Below are 20,040 nucleotides of genomic sequence, written 5' to 3'. Positions count from 1 at the left end.
CAATTTCTGAGACTCACTTAGATAATTCATTTGATGATACAGCAGTAGCAATACAAGAATATAATATATATAGAAGAGACATAAATGCTTATGGGGGAGGTGTTGCTGTATATATATATATTCAGAGCCATATCCCTGTAATGCTTAGACACGATCTTATGTCAAGTGTTATTAAAGTGTTGTGATAACAGGTTCACTAGCCACATCTAAAGCCTTTTCTTTTGGGGTATTGCTATAGGCCACCAAGTGTGAACAGTCAGTATCTAAATAATATGTCTTTAATGCTTGATAGGGTATGTGATGTAAACAGAGAGGTCTACTTTCTTAAGGACCTGAATATTGACTGGTTTTCATCAAGCTGTCCGCTCAGATTACAGTGCCTGTAATCTGGTTCAGGTTATAAATCAACCTACCAGGGTGTTTACAAACACTACAGGAACAAGCTCATCCACATGTATCGATCACATTTTTACTAATACAGTAGAACTTTGTTCTAAAGCTGTATCCGTACCCATTGGATGCAGTGATAAAAATATACAGTGGCGGAAGTATTCACCCTCCTTGGCAATTTTCCTATTTTGTTGCCTTACAACTTGGAATTAAAATATTTTTTTGGGGGGTTGTATCATTTGATTTACACAACATGCCTACCACTTTGAAGATGCAAAATATTTTTTGGGGTGAAACAAACAAGAAATAAGAAAAAAAAAGAACGAAAACTTGAGCGTGCTTAATACTTTGTAGAGCCACCTTTTGCAGCAATTACAGCTGCAAGTCTCTTGGGGTATGTCTCTATAAGCTTGGTACATCCAGCCCATTCTTCAAGGCAAAACTGCTCCAGCTCCTTCGAGTTGGATGGGTTCTGCTGGTGTACAGCAATCTTTAAGTCATACCACAGATTCTCAATTGGATTGAGGTCTGGGCTTTGACTAGGCCATTCCAAGACATTTAAATGTTTCCCCTTAAACCCCTCGAGTGTTGCTTTAGCAGTATACTTAGTGTCATTGTCCTGCTGGAAGGTGAACCTCCGTCCCAGTTTCAAATCTCTGGAAGACTGAAGCAGGTTTCCCTCAAGAATGTTCCTGTATTTAGCGCCATCCATCATTCCTTCAATTCTGACCAGATTCCCAGTACCTGCCGATGAAAAACATCCCCAAAGCATGATGCTGCCACCACCATGCTACACTGTGGGGATGGTGTTCTCGGGTTGATGAGAGGTGTTGGGTTTGCGCCAGACATAGTGTTTTCCTTGATGGCCAAAAAGCTCAATTTTAGTCTCATCTGACCAGAGTACCTTCTTCCATATGTTTGGGGAGTCTCCCACATGCCTTTTGGCGAACACCAAACGTGTTTGCTTATTTATTTCTTTAAGCAATTGCTTTTTTCTGGCCACTCTTCCGTAAAGCCCAGCTCTGTGGAGTGTACGGCTTAAATTGGTCCTATGTACAGATACTCCAATCTCCGCTATGGAGCTTTGCAGCTCCTTCAGGGTTATCTTTGGTCTCTTTGTTGCCTCTCTGATTAATGCCCTCCTTGGCAGGTTTGGTGGGCGGCCCTCTCTTGGCAGGTTTGTTGTGGTGCCATATTCTTTCAATTTTTTAATAATGGATTTAATGGTGCTCCGTGGGATGTTGAAAGTTTCAGATATTTTTTTATAACCCAACCCTGATCTGTACTTCTCCACAACTTTGTCCCTGACCTGTTTGGAGAGCGCCTTGGTGGTGCCCCTTGCTTAGTGGTGTTGCAGACTCTGGGGCCTTTCAGAACAGGTGTATATATACTGAGATCATGTGAAACTTAGATTGCACACAGGTGGACTTTAATTAACTAATTATATGACTTCTGAAGGTAATTGGTTGCACCAGATCTTATTTAGGGGCTTCATAGCAAAGGTGGTGAATACATATGCACCCACCACTTTTCAGTTATTTATTTGTTATAATTTTTTGAAACTATTTTGACTATTTTGTGTATGTCCAAATAAAAATAAATTTAAATTACAGGTTGTAATGCAACAAAATAGGAAAAACGCCAAGGGGGATGAAAACTTTTGCAAGGCACTGTAGTGGCTATATCCAGGAAAGTTCCAACAGCTGGGCCTAAAATAGTGTATAAGAGATCATACAAAAGATTTTGCTGTGACTCATATGTGGATGATGTAAAAAATATTTGTTGGTCTGATGTGAATAATAAGGAGCATCCAGACGCTGCACTTTATGAATTTATGAAGTTGCTTCTTCCAATTAATGATAAACATGCACCCGTTAGTAAACTGACTGTTAGAACTGTTAAGGCTCCATGGATTGTTGTGGAATTGAAGAACTGTATGGTTGAAAGAGATAGGGCAAAAGGAGTGGCTAATAAGTCTGGCTGCACATCTGACTGGCTGACTTACTGCAAATTGAGAAAAAGTGTGACTAAACTCAACAAAAAGAAGAAGAAACTGTATTGTCACGAGGGTCTATGTCGTCCAAGTATGACCAAGGCGCAGCGTGTCCAAGAAACATGACTTTATTAAACAAACGTTATCGGACTACAAACAAAAGACGACTCAATGAAGTCCACGGTACACTGACCAAAAGGAACAAAAACCCACAATACCCACAGGAAAACAATCAGAATAAATATGGCTCCCAATCAGAGATAACGAGCCGACAGCTGACACTCGTTACCTCCGATTGGGAGTCATTGACCAAACCTAGACATAAACCCCACAGAACTGCAAACATAGAAATACACCCAAAACCCAACATAACCAAACCAAAACCCAACAAAACAAATACACACTGGCTCAAATATAAAAGTCCCGGAGCCAGAGTGTCACAGTACCCCCCCCTAAAGGTGCGAACTCCGGGCGCACCAGCATACAGTCTATGGGAGGGTCTGGGTGGGCGTCTGTCCACGGTGGCGGCTCTGGCCCTGGTCGTGGTCCCCACCCCACCTTAGTCACTATCCGCTTCCGTAGCCTCCTCCATATGACCACCCCCCAACTAAACCCCACTGGATTAAGGGGCGGCACCGGACTAACGGGCAGCACCGGACTAAGGGGCAGCACCGGACTAAGGTGCAGTACCGGACTAAGGGGCAGCACCAGGATAAGGGGCAGCACCGGGCTAAGGGACAGCACCGGACTCAATGGCGGATCCTGGCTGGCTGGCTCTGGCGGATCCTGGCTGGACGGCTCTGGCGGATCCTGGCTGGACGGCTCATGGCTGGCTGAAGGATCTGGCTGCTCATGGCTGGCTGACGGATCTGGCTGCTCATGGCTGGCTGACGGATCTGGCTGCTCATGGCTGGCCGACGGATCTGGCTGCTCATGGCTGGCCGACGGATCTGGCTGCTCATGGCTGGCCGACGGATCTGGCTGCTCATGGCTGGCTGACGGATCTGGCTGCTCATGGCTGGCTGACGGATCTGGCTGCTCATGGCTGGCCGACGGATCTGGCTGCTCATGGCTGGCCGACGGATCTGGCTGCTCATGGCTGGCCGACGGATCTGGCTGCTCATGGCTGGCTGAAGGCTCTGGCTGATCCTGTCTGGCGGAAGGCTCTGGCTGATCCTGTCTGGCGAAAGGCTCTGGCTGATCCTGTCTGGCGGAAGGCTCTGGCTGATCCTGTCTGGCGGAAGGCTCTGGCTGATCCTGTCTGGCGGAAGGCTCTGGCTGATCCTGTCTGGCGGAAGGCTCTGGCTGATCCTGTCTGGCGGAAGGCTCTAGCGGCTCCGGTCTGGCGGACGGCTCTGATGGCTCATGGCAGACGGGCGGCTTATGCAGCGCTTGGCAGACAGACAGTTCAGACGGCGTTGGGCAGACAGGCAGTTCAGGCGCCGTTGGGCAGACGGGCAGTTCAAGCGCCGTTGGGCAGACGGGCAGTTCAGGCGCCGTTGGGCAGACGGGCAGTTCAGGCGCCGTTGGGCAGACGGCAGACTCTGGCCGTCTGAGGCGCACCGTAGGCCTGATGCGTGGTGCCGGAACTGGAGGTACCGGCCTGAGGACACGCATCTCAGGGCTAGTGCGGGGAGAAGCAACAGGGCATGCTGGACCCTGGGAACGCACATAAGGGCTAGTGCGGAGAGCCGGAACAGGGCATGCTGGACCCTGGGGACTCACATAAGGCCTAGTGCGGAGAGAAGCAACAGGGCATGCTGGACCCTGGGAACGCACATAAGGCCTAGTGCTTGGTGCCGGAACTGGTGGTCCCGGGCTGAGGACACGCATCTCAGGGCTAGTGCGGGGAGCAGCAACAGGACGCACAGGACTCTGGGGACACACAGGAGGCTTGGTGCGTGGTGTAGGCACTGGTGGTACTGGACTGGAGCGGGGAGGTGGCGCCGGAAATACCGGACCGTGCAGGCGTACTGGCTCCCTTGAGCACTGAGCCTGCCCAACCTTACCTGGTTGTATACTCCCCGTCGCCCGACCAGTACGGGAAGGAGGAATAACCCGCACCGGGCTATGTAGGCGAACCGGGGACACCATGCGTAAGGCTGGTGCCATGTAAGCCGGCCCGAGGAGACGCACTGGTGGCCTGATGCGTGGGGCCGGCTTCATGACATCCGGCTCAATGCTCAATCTAGCCCGGCCGATACGTGGAGCTGGAATGTACCGAACCGGGCTATGCCTGCGTACAGGAGACACCATGCGCTCTACTGCGTAACACGGTGTCTGCCCGTACTCTCGCTCTCCACGGTCAGTCCAGGGAGTAGGCGCAGGTCTCCTACCTGACTTCGCCACACTCCCTTTTAGCCCCCCCCCAAGAAATTTTTGGGTAGTACCCACGGGCTTCCAGCCTCGACTCCGTGCTGCCTCCTCGTACCACCTCCTCTCGGCTTTAGCTGCCTCCAGCTCTTCACGAGGGCGGCGATATTCTCCCGGTTGTGCCCAAGGACCCTTTCCATCCAGTATCTCCTCCCAAGTCCATGAATCCTTGATAGGCGTCCATAAATCCTGTGTAGGTAGGTCATGTTGCCGCTTGACACGCTGCTTGGTCCTTTTACGGTGGGTTTTTCTGTCACGAGGGTCTATGTCGTCCAAGTATGACCAAGGCGCAGCGTGTCCAAGAAACATGACTTTATTAAACAAACGTTATCGGACTACAAACAAAAGACGACTCAATGAAGTCCACGGTACACTGACCAAAAGGAACAAAAACCCACAATACCCACAGGAAAACAATCAGAATAAATATGGCTCCCAATCAGAGATAACGAGCCGACAGCTGACACTCGTTACCTCCGATTGGGAGTCATTGACCAAACCTAGACATAAACCCCACAGAACTGCAAACATAGAAATACACCCAAAACCCAACATAACCAAACCAAAACCCAACAAAACAAATACACCCTGGCTCAAATATAAAAGTCCCGGAGCCAGAGTGTCACATGTATTCTGAAGCAAAGATCAATGATATAAAGAACGATGGAAAACAAACTTTGCAGTACTTTATATGAAATGATGGGCAGAAAGACAAATTCAACTCTATCTTTCATCGAATCAGATGGCTTATTCATCAAAAAACCATTTGATGGTGCCAATTATTTTATTTTAATGATTACTTCATTGGCAAAGTGGGCAAACTTAGGCAGGAAATGCCAACAATGAACAGTGAGCCAAAGGGTTTTCTTTAATGGAAGCTTCTCTAATGTCAAACATGTAAAGTGTGGTGTACCACAGGGCAGCTCTCTAGGCCCTCTACTATTTTCTATTTTTACCAATGACATGCCACTGGCATTAAACAAAGCATGTGTGTCCATGTATGCTGATGATTCAACCATATACGCATCAGCAACCACAGCTAATGAAGTCACTGAAACCCTTAACAAAGAGTTGCAGTAGGTTTTGGAATGGGTGGCCAGTAATAAACTGGTCCTGAACATCTCTAAAACTAAGAGCATTGTATGTGGTACAAATCATTCCCTAAGTTCTAGACCTCAGCTGAATCTGGTAATGAATGGTGTGGCTGTTGAACAAGTTGAGGAGACTAAATAACTTGCTGTTACCTTAGATTGTAAACTATCATGGTCAAAACATATAGATTCGATGGTTGTAAAGATGGGGAGAGGACTGTCCGTAGTAAAGAGATGGTCTGCTTTTTTGACACCACACTCAAGCTGGCTCTAGTTTTGTCTAATCTTGATTATTGTCCAGTCGTGTAGTCCAGTGCTGCAAGGAAAGACCTAGTTAAGCTGCAGTTGGCCCAAAACAGAGCGGCACGTCTTGCTCTTCATTGTAATCAGAGGGCTGATATAAATACTATGCATGCCAGTCTCTCTTAGCTAAGAGTTGAGGAGAGACTGACTGCATCACTTCTTATTTTTATAAGAAACATTAATGTGTTGAAAATCCCAAATTGTTTGCATAGTCAACTTACACACAGCTCTGTCACACACACTTACCCCACCAGACATGCCACCAGGGGTCTTTTCACAGTCCCCAAATCCAGAACAAATTCAAGAAAGTGTACAGTATTATATAGAGCCATTATTGCATGGAATTCCGTTCCATCTCATTTTGCTCAAATAAACAGCAAACCTAGTTTCAAAAAACAGATAAAGTAACACCTCACGGCACAACGCCTCTCCCCTATTTGACCTAGATAGTTTGAGTGTATGTATTGATATGTAGGCTACGTGTGCCTAAAATAATGTATGTATTTCTGTCCTTGAGCTGTTCTTGTCTATTAATGTTCTGTATTATGTCATGTTTCATGTTTTGTGTGGAACCCAGGAAGAGCAGCTGCTGCTTTTGCAACAGCTAATGGGGATCCTAATAAAATACCAATACCAAAATACCAATACCCCTATAGAAACTGGAACAGTGTTAAATTTAACACTGAATAATTTGCTGTGTACAGGGAAACCCAGTGGATTCAAAATACTGCCTACACCCCCCCAGTGCACCTACACATTCCCAGAGTAATCTTTCCATTCCATGATAAGGCACCTTGCAGGGAGCCACAGCAACTAAGCAGACCTGGTTCAAATACTATTTGAAATATTTCAAATACTTATAGCGTTTGCTTTGGCCTGCCTTGAGTGCAAGATGGGTGGGATTTGTAATTTTGCAACTATTCTACTGGTTTTATTGTGCAAGGCATTCTCAATCAACAGGATGAAAACAGGATGAAATAGAAATAAGATGAATTACTGCAAATCATATTGAAAAAATATTGCATTGTTAGAATGAATACTCTCATACTCCTGTTCTGGTGTGTAGCTAGTAGTAAATATTAGGGTACTCATACAATGGCTGATGGGAGGTGAGCGTTATGGTGGTACCTTTCATGGTGGGCGGGATGAAGGTGCTCTGCTTCCTCTGTGCTGGGGACAAATCTGCACCCTGGAGCTGATGGGAGGAGAGGAGTAAACCAAATAAAAAGATCCAGTTTCACTTCAGCTATTTTAAGATGACAAAATTCAAAGGTAAGCGGGTCAGACGTGCCTCCATAAAATAACCTCTTAAGAAACCATGTGCCTCCATAAAATAACCTCCCTGAGGAATGCTGAAATGCTGTCTAAAAGGAGGAAGTCTATCAGACTCTTGTATTACACAACATAAACAACAACACGATGGTCAACAATGATGGTCCATGAACAACCAGAATGTTTCTCTTAGCAATATTTCACAGCATTGGGACACAATGACTTTCAGTTCAGGTGAAGATCTCCATATATAAAGGATGGCTGACATTGCCAATGTGATTTGTAAACACATTTGTAAAAACCTGCATAAAAGGAAGCCCTGGGGCCTGACGATAGCCTCCAATCCCAAACTAACCCATAGGCCTTACCCCTCTGCCTTTCATGTAGATCTAGAAAGATAAGATAGGTATAAGCAAAATGGTAATAGTTCAACTTTGCTATCAAGATAGTCTAAGTGGAATTTTGGCCATGTTGTTTATGTTTACACCTCTCCAATCTTGACAGAAATAAACAAGTACCTAGGGGGTTAGGGGCTAGTGGTAAGAAATCAATTTGGGATTGGGTGTGAATGTGGTAGATGATGGTATAAGTCAGAATCCTCCGCCTACATATGGACAATAGTCCTGGGTGAAGTTTCCCTAAGGTACATATCTAGGATCAGCTTCCCCTCCCCAAATCCTAACCTTAAGCATTAGTGGCGAAAATGCAAAACTGACCCAAGATCAGTGTCTAGGAGCAACTTCACCCTACACCTACACAAAATAGTGTATACGTTTACTTACATCTTCCATACTGCTGCTTGTTGTCCGGTTCTCATCTGCTTCTAGAAGAAAAAGGGAAACAAGCACAATGATTTGGTAAAGGAGGTGGGCACACAGTTTTCAATTACAGAAATGTGAAAAGGGAAACTTACCAAGGTCCAAGGGAAAATAAAAGATTTTTTCTTTCTTTGTTTTATTCCAGCCGAGGTCACAATTAGAGTCAATTTCATTCTACGCATGCATGAAGCATAACTGACTTGTAAAAATATTTACAGCATTGAGAATACATTTTTTACACATCCAGTCACCTCCAAAATTATTGGCATATCATATAATATCATATAATATAATATATACAGTGCATTCGGAAAGTATTCAGATCATTCAGACCTTGACTTTTTACACATTTTGTTACGTTACAGCCTTATTCTAAAATGCATAAAATAAATATTTTTTTTCATCTATCTACTGTAGACCATCTTCCATACAGAAGAGCAATTGTATTAATATAAAAAAATCTAAGCACTGTTTTTTGTTGTTGCATACAATCACTATAGCTCAGAATTTTTATTATTTATTTTATACAGCCTTTTTTGCTCACCTTTATCAAGGGTGCCAATAATGTTGGAGATGATTGTATGTACACATTGTAATGTTTTGAAAAATAAAACGAGAGAGAGAGAGAGAGAGAGAGAACAGTCTGCAGCCTCACTCTAGTAGAATCTGAAGTCAAATATCTACTGTTTGCTGATGATCTGGTACTTCTGTCCCCAACCAAGGAGGGCCAACAGCAGCACCTAGATCTTCTGCAAAGATTCTGTCAGACTTGGGCCCTGACAGTAAATCTCAGTAAGACAAAAATAATGGTGTTCCAAAAAAGGTCCAGTTGCCAGCACCACAAATACAAATTCCATCTAGAAACCGCTGCCCTAGAGCACACAAAAAACTATACCTACAGTGAGGGAAAAAAGTATTTGATCCCCTACTGATTTTGTACGTTTGCCCACTGACAAAGAAATGATCAGTCTATAATTTTAATGGTAGGTTTATTTGAACAGTGAGAGACAGAATAACAACAAAAAAATCCAGAAAAACACATGTCAAAAATGTTATAAATTGATTTGTGTTTTAATGAGGGAAATAAGTATTTGACCCCTCTGCAAAACATTACTTAGTACTTGGTGGCAAAACCCTTGTTGGCAATCACAGAGGTTAGACGTTTCTTGTAGTTGGCCACCAGGTTTGCACACATCTCAGGAGGGATTTTGTCCCACTCCTCTTTGCAGATCTTCTCCAAGTCATTAAGGTTTCGAGGCTGATGTTTGGCAACTCGAACCTTCAGCTCCCTCCACAGATTTTCTATGGGATTAAGGTCTGGAGACTGGCTAGGCTACTCCAGGACCTTAATGTGCTTCTTCTTGAGCCACTCCTTTGTTACCTTGGCCGTGTGTTTTGGGTCATTGTCATGCTGGAATACTCATCCACGACCCATTTTCAATGCTCTGGCTGAGGGAAGGAGGTTCTCACCCAAGGTTTGACGGTACATGGTCCCGTTCATCGTCCCTTTGATGCAGTGAAGTTGTCCTGTCCCCTTAGCAGAAAAACACCCCCAAGGCATAATGTTTCCACCTCCAAGTTTGACGGTGGGGATGGTGTTCTTGGGGTCATAGGCAGCATTCCTTCTCCTCCAAACGCGGCGAGTTGAGTTGATGCCAAAGAGCTCGAATTTGGTCTCATCTGACCACAACACTTTCACCCAGTTCTCCTCTGAATCATTCTGATGTTCATTGGCAAACTTCAAACGGCCCTGTATATGTGCTTTCTTGAGCAGGGGGACCTTGCGGGCGCTGCAGGATTTCAGTCCATCACGGTGTAGTGTGTTACCAATTGTTTTATTGGTGACTATGGTCCCAACTGCCTTGAGATCATTGACAAGATCCTCCCGTGTAGTTCTGGGCTGATTCCTCACCGTTTTCATGATCATTGCAACTCCACGAGGTGAGATCTTGCATGGAGCTCCAGGCCGAGGGAGATTGACAGGTCTTTTGTGTTTTTTCCATTTGCGAATAATCGCACCAACTGTTGTCACCTTCTCACCAAGCTGCTTGGCGATGGTCTTGTAGCCCATTTCAGCCTTGTGTAGGTCTACAATCTTGTCCCTGACATCCTTGGAGAGCTCTTTGGTCTTGCCCATGTTGGAGAGTTTGGAATCTGATTGATTGATTGCTTCTGTGGACAGGTGTCTTTTATACAGGTAACAAGCTGAGATTAGGAGCACTCCCTTTAAGAGTGTTCTCCTAATCTCAGCTCATTACCTGTATAAAAGACACCTAGGAGCCAGAAATCTTTCTGATTGAGAGGGGGTCAAATACTTATTTCCCTCATTAAAATGCAAATAAATTTATAACATTTTTGACATGCGTTTTTCTGGATTTTGTTGTTGTTATTCTGTCTCTCGCTGTTCAAATAAACCTACCATTAAAAGTAAAGACTGATCATTTCTTTGTCAGTGGGCAAACATACAAAATCAGCAGGGGATCAAATACTTTTTTCCCCTCACTGTACCTCGGTCTAAACATCAGCACCACAGGTAACTTCCACAAAGCTGTGAAAGGTCTGAGATAGAAGGCAAGAAGGGCCTTCTACGCCATCAAAAGGATCAAAGGCTAAAAATACATTGCCCTTTACAGTTGTGAGGTGTGGGGTCCGCTCACCAACCAAGAATTCACAAAATGGGACAAACACCAAATTGAGACTGCATGCAGAATTCTGCAAAAACATTCTCAGTGTACAACGTAAAACACCAAATAATGCATGCAGAACAGAATTAGGCCGATACCCGCTAATTACCAAAATCCAGAAAAGAGACGTTAAATTCTACAACCACCTAAAAGGAAGCGATTCCCAAACCTTCCATAACAACGCCATCACCTACAGAGAGATTAACCTAGAGAAGAGTTCCCTAAGCAAGCTGGTCCTGGGGCTCTGTTCACAAACACAAACAGACCCCACAGAGCCCAAGGACAGCAACAGCAACACAATTAGACCCAACGAAATCATGAGAAAACAAAAAGATAATTACTTGACACATTGCAAAGATTTACAAAAAACAGAGCAAACTGGAATGCTATTTGGCCCTAAACAGAGAGTACACAGTGGCAGAATACCTGACCACTGTGAATGACCCAAAATTAAGGAAAGCTTTGACTATGTACAGACTCGGTGAGGATGGCCTTGCTATTGAGAGAGGCTGCCGTAGAGAAGAAAACAGGCTATGTGCACACTGTCCACAAAATGAGGTAGAAACTGAGCTACACTTCCTATCCTCCTGCCAAATGTATGACCATAGAGACACATATTTCCCTCAGATTACACAGACCCAAAAATAATTCCAAAACAAAACCAATTTTGATCAACTCCCATATCTATTGGGTGGAATACCACAGTGTACCATCACAGCAGCAATATTTGTGACCTGTTGCCACAAGAAAAGGGCAACCAGTGAAGAACAAACACCATTGTAAATACAACCCATACAGTGGGGGAAAAAAGTATTTAGTCAGCCACCAATTGTGCAAGTTCTCCCACTTAAAAAAATGAGAGAGACCTGTAATTTTCATCATAGGTACACGTCAACAATGACAAAATGAGAATTTTTTTCCAGAAAATCACATTGTAGGATTTTTTATGAATTTATTTGCAAATTATGGTGGAAAATAAGTATTTGGTCAATAACAAAAGTTTCTCAATACTTTGTTATATACCCTTTGTTGGCAATGACACAGGTCAAACGTTTTCTGTAAGTCTTCACAAGGTTTTCACACACTGTTGCTGGTATTTTGACCCATTCCTCCATGCAGATCTCCTCTAGAGCAGTGATGTTTTGGGGCTGTCGCTGGGCAACACGGACTTTCAACTCCCTCCAAAGATTTTCTATGGGGTTGAGATCTGGAGACTGGCTAGGCCACTCCAGGACCTTGAAATGCTTCTTACGAAGCCACTCCTTCGTTGCCCGGGCGGTGTGTTTGGGATCATTGTCATGCTGAAAGACCCAGCCACGTTTCATCTTCAATGCCCTTGCTGATGGAAGGAGGTTTTCACTCAAAATCTCACGATACATGGCCCCATTCATTCTTTCCTTTACACGGATCAGTCGTCCTGGTCCCTTTGCAGAAAAACAGCCCCAAAGCATGATGTTTCCACCCCCATGCTTCACAGTAGATATGGTGTTCTTTGGATGCAACTCAGAATTCTTTGTCCTCCAAACACGACGAGTTGAGTTTTTACCAAAAAGTTATATTTTGGTTTCATCTGACCATATGACATTCTCCCAATCCTCTTCTGGATCATCCAAATGCACTCTAGCAAACTTCAGACGGGCCTGGACATGTACTGGCTTAAGCAGGGGGACACGTCTGGCACTGCAGGATTTGAGTCCCTGGCGGCGTAGTGTGTTACTGATGGTAGGCTTTGTTACTTTGGTCCCAGCTCTCTGCAGGTCATTCACTAGGTCCCCCCGTGTGGTTCTGGGATTTTTGCTCACCGTTCTTGTGATCATTTTGACCCCACGGGGTGAGATCTTGCGTGGAGCCCCAGATCGAGGGAGATTATCAGTGGTCTTGTATGTCTTCCATTTCCTAATAATTGCTCCCACAGTTGATTTCTTCAAACCAAGCTGCTTACCTATTGCAGATTCAGTCTTCCCAGCCTGGTGCAGGTCTACAATTTTGTTTCTGGTGTCCTTTGACAGCTCTTTGGTCTTGGCCATAGTGGAGTTTGGAGTGTGACTGTTTGAGGTTGTGGACAGGTGTCTTTCATACTGATAACAAGTTCAAACAGGTGCCATTAATACAGGTAACAAGTGGAGGACAGAGGAGCCTCTTAAAGAAGAAGTTACAGGTCTGTGAGAGCCAGAAATCTTGCTTGTTTGTAGGTGACCAAATACTTATTTTCCACCATAATTTGCAAATAAATTCATAAAAAATCCTACAATGTAATTTTCTGGAGAAAAAAAATCTCAATTTGTCTGTCATAGTTGACGTGTACCTATGATGAAAATTACAGGCCTCTCTCATCTTTTTAAGTGGGAGAACTTGCACAATTGTTGGCTGACTAAATACTTTCTTCCCCCACTGTATTTATATTTATTTTCCCTTTTGTACTTTAACTATTTGCACATCATTTTAACACTGTACATAGCCATAATATGACATTTGAAATCTGTCTAGTCTCCCGAGTGGCGCAGTGGTCTAAGGCACTACATCGCAGTGCTAGCTGTGCCATTAGAGATCCTGGTTTGAATCCAGGCTCTGTTGTAGCCGGCCGTGACCGGGAGACCCATGGGGCGGCAAACAATTTGTCCAGGGTAGGGGAGGGAATGGCCGGCTGGGATGTAGCTCAGTTGGTACAGCATGACGTTTGCAACACCAGGGTTGTGTGTTCGATTCCCACGGGGGGCCAGTTTGAAAAATATAATGTATGCACTAACTGTAAGTCGCTCTGGATAAGAGTGTCTACTAAAATGTAAATGTCTATTCCTTTGAAACTTGTGAGTGTAATGTTTACTGTTCATTTTTGATTGATTATTTCACTTTTGTTTATTATCTATTTCACTTGCTTTGGTAATAAAGCCCTTTGAATTGAATTGAGAGAGAGAGAGAGAGAGAGAGAGAGAGAGAGAGAGAGAGAGAAGGAGAGAGAGTGCTGTGAAATGGGTTAAGGGGAACATATCCAGGATGCTATAAAGTAACCACATCAAAAGGTCACATCATTTTAATCCATAATTGATTTAGAGGAATCAGGCAAAATAACTATTTTAACTCTCACTCTTTTTCCCTCACTACACTCCTCAACAAAAACACTATTGTTAAAGCTCCAAACATGTTCTAATCATTTTAGTGGGAGAGTAACTGGAACTGGAGGCCTGCACTGCTCCAATGGGGTCGCTTGTAAAAGTTTCCCCCAAATTCCCTCTGGTGTTTACGAGTGCTTTGATCATTCACAGCAGGCAATATCAGAGTAAAGTGCCCATTGATGATTTTATACAACAGCCGAGACTTGGAGAATCAACTAGGAAACAGCACACTAACTTTTGTTACACCCTCAAAAACTGCACACCACCCCAATCATTCCTCCAAATCAAAGCATATTAAATCACATTTTATTTCTCACATGCTTCATAAACAAAAGGTGAAGACTAACAGTGAAATGCTTAGTTACGGGTAATTTTGCAACAATGCAGCATTAAAGATAACAAAGATAAAATATAAATATAAATGGCAGTGGTGTAAAGTAAAAATACTTTAAAGTACTACTTAAGTAGTTTCTTTTTGGATATCTGTACTTTACTTTACTATTTATATTTTTGACAACTTTTACTTTTACTTCACTACATTCCTAATGAAAGTAATGTACTTTTTACTCCATACATTTTCCCTGACACCCAAAAGTACTCGTTACATTTTGATAGGAAAATTGTCCAATTCATGCACTTATCAAGAAAACATCCCTGGTGATCCCTACTGCATCTGATCTGGTGGACTCACTAAACACAAATGCTTCGTTTGTAAATTATGTCTGAGTGATGGAGTGTGCCCCTGGCTATCCGTAAATAAATAAAAATAAGAAAATGGTGCTCTATATTTTGCTTAATATAAGGAATTTGAAATTATTTATACTTTTACTTTTACTTTTGATACTTAAGTACATTTGAGCAATTCCATATACTTTTGATACTTAAGTATATTTAAAACCAAATACTTTTAGACTTTTACTCAAGTAGTATTTCACCTCCTGAGTGGCGCAGTGAGATCTAGAGATCCTGGCTCTGTCGTAGTCGGCCGCGACCGGGAGACCCATGGGGCGGCGCACAATTGGCCCAGCGTAGTCCAGGGTAGGGGAGGGAAAGGCCGGCAGGGATGTAGCTCAGTTGGTAGAGTATGGCATTTGCAACGTCAGGGTTGTGGTGTCACGATCGTCAAAAGGAGCGGACCAAGGCGCAGCGTGATATGAGTACATACTTTTATTATAATTCACCACACGAACAAAAACAACAAAATGATACGTGAAGACCTTGGTAACATACACAAACCTACACGGAACAAGATCCCACGAATAACAAGTGCACACAAGGCTGCCTAAGTATGGTTCCCAATCAGAGACAACAAGCAACAGCTGATTCTCGTTGCCTCTGATTGAGAACCACACCGGCCAATACAGAAACACATAACCTAGAACATACCATAGAAACACGAAACATAGACTCTACACAATGAAACTAACACTCTGGCTCAACATACAAGAGTCCCCAGAGCCAGGGCGTGACAGTACCCCCCCTCAAAGGCGCGGACTGCGACCGCGCCAACATAAACCCAACAGGGGAGGGGCCGGGTGGGCATTCCTCCTCGGAGGCGGATCCGGCTCCGGGCGTGACCACCACCCTCTAACAACCCCCCCGTAGCGCCCCTGGTCTGGTCTGGCCCCGCTGGCTGGAGCTGGACTGGACATCGGTGGAGCGGATTGCTTAGGCTCCGGTGTGGAGCAGCTGACCGGTACCTGACCAGGCACCGGTGAAACAGGCACGGGCTGTGCCGGACTGACGACCCGCACCACAGGCTTGGTGCGGGGAGCAGGGACGGGCCGGACCGGGCTGGCGACGCGCACCACAGGCTTGGTGCGGGGAGCAGGAACGGGCCGGACCGGGCTGACGAAGCGCACCACTGGCTTGGTGCGGGGAGCAGGAACAGGCCGGGCCGGGCTGACGACGCGCACCATTGGCTTGGTGCGGGGAGCAGGAACGGGCCGGACCGGGCTGACGAAGCGCACCACTGGCTTGGTGCGGGGAGCAGGAACAGGCCGGGCCGGGCTGACGAAGCGCACCACTGGCCTTATACGGGGATCAGGAACGGGCCGGACTGGACTGGTAACACACTTCAGTACCTCTCGCCGTGCCTCTACACTTTCCTTCCCTCTAATGACCAATGGCCCCCGTAACCTGGTGGCCTTCTCTCCATGTCCACAAACTCGCCCTTTATCTGCCTCCAGCAGCCCCGTCGTCCATGCCATGTGCCCCCCCCAAAAAAATTATTGGGGGTGCCTCTCGCCTGTCCGACGACGGCCCGGTTGGCGCCGCTTCTCCTCTCCTGCCTGGGTCTCCCCTTCATCGCCCTTCGGTAACGGACGGCCTCCTCCTCGGTGATTTTCCCCCAACCGAGGAGGACATCCACTAATGTTACCTCCGGCGTTGGCTCCTGGACACGCTGCTTGGTCCTGTATTGGTGGGATCTTCTGTCACGATCGTCAAAAGGAGCAGACCAAGGCGCAGCGTGATATGAGTACATACTTTTATTATAATTCACCACACGAACAAAAACAACAAAACGATACGTGAAGTCCTCGGTAACATACACAAACCTACACGGAACAAGATCCCACGAATAACAAGTGCACACAAGGCTGCCTAAGTATGGTTCCCAATCAGAGACAACAAGCAACAGCTGATTCTCGTTGCCTCTGATTGAGAACCACCCCGGCCAACACAGAAACACATAACCTAGAACATACCATAGAAACACGAAACATAGACTCTACACAATGAAACTAACACCCTGGCTCAACATACAAGAGTCCCCAGAGCCAGGGCGTGACATGTGGGTTCGATTCAGTATGAAAACAAACAAAAAAACATGTATGCATTCACTAACTGTAAGTCGCTCTGGATAAGAGCGTCTGCTAAATGACTAAAATGTAAATGGGTGACTTTCACTTTTACTTGAGTCATTTTCTATTAAGGTATCTTTACTTTTACTCAACTATGACAATTGAGTACTTTTTCCACCACTGATAAATAGTGACATGGAATAAATACACAATAAAAAAAATATTTGTCACGCAAACATATTTTGCAGATGTTATCAAAGGTGCAGCAAAATGCTTATGTTTCTAGCTCCAACAGTGCAGTAATCCCTAACAATACAAAACAATATGCAAAAAATCTCCAAAAGTAAAAGAAAGAAATTAAGAATAGCAAATAGAGTCAAAATATAACAAATAACATTAAGAAGTAAAAATAACATGGCTATATAGAGGGAGTACCAGTACCGAGTCGATGTGCTGGAGTATGAGGTAATTGAGGTAGCAATGTACATATAGGTAGGGATAAATTGACTAGGCAACAGGATAAGTAATAGACTCAGTTGTAGCAGCAGTGTATGTGGTGCAGTAGCAACAGCGTATGTGGTGAGTGTGAATGTGTGTCTGTGTGTGTGAGGGTGTGTGTGTGTGTGTGTGTGTGTGTGTGTGTGTGTGTGTGTGTGTTGGGGTGTCAGTGTAAGTATATGTGTGTGTGGGGGGGGGGAGTCAAATGTGTGTGAAGAGTCAGTGCAAGAGAGTTAGTAAAAAAAAAGGTAAATGCAGGTAGTCTTGGTAGCCATTAGCTATTTAGCAGCCTTGTTTAGCAGTCTTATGGCTTGGGGGTCGAAGCTGTTCAGGATCCTGCTGGCTCCAGACTTGGTGCACTGGTACCGCTCGCCATGCGGTAGAAGAGAGAACAGTCTATGGTTTGGATGGCTGGAGTCTTTGACAATTGTTTGGCCCTAACACCGCCTATTATAGAGGTCCTGGACGGCCAGGAGCTTGGTCCCAGTGATGTACTGGGTCGTACTCAACACTCTCTGTAGAGCCTTGCAGTACCAAGCAGTGATGCAGCCAGTCAAGATGCTCTCAATGGTGTAGCTGTAAAACTTTTTGAAGATCTGAGGGCCAATGCCAAATCTTTACAGCCTCCTGAGGGGGAAAAGACGCTGTCATGCCCTCTTCACAACTGTGTGGGTGTATGTGGACCATGTTAATTCCTTAGTGATGTGGACACCGAGGAACTTGAAGCTCTCGACCTGCTCCACTATAGCCCCGTTGAATAGGATGGGGGTGTGCTCGCCCCTCCGTTTCCTGTAGTCCACGATCAGCTCCTTTGTCTTGCTGACGTTGAGGGTGAGGTTGTTGTCCTGGCACCACACTGCCAGGTCTCTGACCTCCTCCCTATAGGCTGCCTCATCATCGTCGGTCATCAGTCTTACCACCATCGTGTCGACAGCAAACTTGATAATGGTGCTGGAGTTGTGCATGGCCACGCAGTCGTGGGTGAACAGGGAGTACAGAAGGGGACTGAACACACACCCTTGATGGGCACCCATGTTGATGGTCAGCGTGGCAGATGTGTTTTTACCTTACTGCCTGGGGGCTGCCCGTCAGGAAGTCCAGTATGCAGTTGCAGAGGGAGGTGTTCAGTCCCAGGATCCTGAGCTTGGTGATGAGCTTGGAGGGGACTATTGTGTTTAATGCTGAGCTGTAGTCGATGAACTGCATTCTTACGTAAGTATTCCTTGACCAGTGTGGAGTGCAATAGAGATTGTGTCATCTGTGGAACTGTTGGTTTGGTATGCAAATTGGAGTGGGTCCAGGGTGTCTGGGATGATGGTGTTGATGTGAGACATGACCAGCCTTTTAAAGCATTTCATGGCTATAGATGTGGGTGCTGTGGGGCAGTAGTCATTTAGGCAGGTCACCTTGGCTTTCTTGGGCACGGGGACTAAGGTGGTCTGCTTGAAACAATTTGGTATTACAGACCGGGTCACGGATAGGTTGAAAATGTCTGTGAAGATACTTGCCAGCTGGTCAGCGCATGCTCTGAGTACGCATCCTGGTATTCCGTTTGGCCCTGTGGCCTTCGGAACATTAACCTATTTAAAGGTCTTACTCACGTCGGCAACGGAGAGCGAGCTTGCACAGTCTTCCGGAACAGCTAGTGCTCTCATGAATGGTTCAGTGTTGCTTTCCTCGAAGCGAGCATAGAAGGCATTTAGCTAGTCTGGTAGGCTGGCGTCACTGGGCAGCTCGTGGCTGGGTTTCATTTTGTAATCCGTGATAGTTTGCAAGCCCAGTCAGATCCTTCAAGCGTCAGAGCCGGCGTAGTAGGATTTGATCTTAGTCCTGTATTGATGCTTTGCCTGTTTGATGGCTCGTTGGAAGTCGTAGCGACAATTCTTATATGCGACCGGATGAGTCCTGCTCCTTGAGAACTTTTAGCTCAGTGTGGATGTGGCCTCCCAATGGTTGAATCAATGTTGTTTCCCCGTCATTTTGAGAAAATTATGTTGAACCAACATGGAATAGACATTGAATTGATGTCTGTGCCCAGTGGGCTGTAATCCATGGCTTCTGGTTGGAGTATGTACGTACGGTCACTGTGGGGACGACGTTGTCGATGCACATATTAATGAAGCCGGCGACTCTACAGCAGCACCAAAATGAAATGGTCCGGAATAAATTCATGCAACATTGAAATGGCTATGAAATCATATAAACAAATTCATGCTCGTTTGCTAGTTGTAACACAATGATCTTTACCATCTCGACAGTGATACAGGCCTACTACTGTAAGTCCAAGAAACACATGGCGATTAAGAACCCGCCCTGGCATTTCTGGAGTAAACAGTGACACGTCATCTGGCAGGAGAGAATCAGCAACCTGACAAAGAGCTACTCTATTGGACAAAAGCTTTGGATAAGACAGGGGGTCCTAACCAGGGGCTGGAATTGGTTCAGGGAACAGAACTGAAAAAAGAAAAAGAAACAAAGGAACAGAAACAGAACCGGGCAACGAAAAGTTATTTATTAATCTTGAGAACCAGTTGATAATGCAATTTCCCCCTCCCTAAAAAACCATCCGTAATGTCAAGTGTATAAATATGTACTTCAGTAAAGTTATGATGCTAGCAATAGCCTAAACACATTCCAATTCACATCATGCCATGATGTTCAACACTTCAGTCTCCTCTATGTCCACCCCTCTCTCCCGCTC

The 20,040-nt window shown here is 45.2% G+C and overlaps 1 protein-coding gene across 3 annotated transcripts in view; it reads right to left on the bottom strand.

Annotated features, from left to right (window-relative positions):
• LOC121555918 (protein phosphatase 1 regulatory subunit 1C-like) overlaps positions 1 to 20,040 on the bottom strand; it is a 53,268-nt gene that overhangs the window by 16,985 nt on the left and 16,243 nt on the right. For all 3 annotated transcript variants that reach the window (XM_041869775.2, XM_041869776.2, XM_045213636.1), the window contains exons 3-4: positions 8,205 to 8,245; positions 7,279 to 7,345 (exon numbers count right to left, since the gene is read on the bottom strand). In XM_041869775.2, the coding sequence (XP_041725709.1) occupies positions 7,279 to 7,345; positions 8,205 to 8,245 (108 nt within the window). The remainder of the gene's footprint in view (positions 1 to 7,278; positions 7,346 to 8,204; positions 8,246 to 20,040) is intronic.

Source organism: Coregonus clupeaformis, unplaced genomic scaffold (assembly GCF_020615455.1).
Source record: "Coregonus clupeaformis isolate EN_2021a unplaced genomic scaffold, ASM2061545v1 scaf0133, whole genome shotgun sequence".
Taxonomy (NCBI): Eukaryota; Metazoa; Chordata; class Actinopteri; order Salmoniformes; family Salmonidae; genus Coregonus; species Coregonus clupeaformis.
The sequence above is the reverse complement of the archived record's forward strand: the minus strand, read 5'-3'. Positions and strand labels throughout refer to the sequence as shown.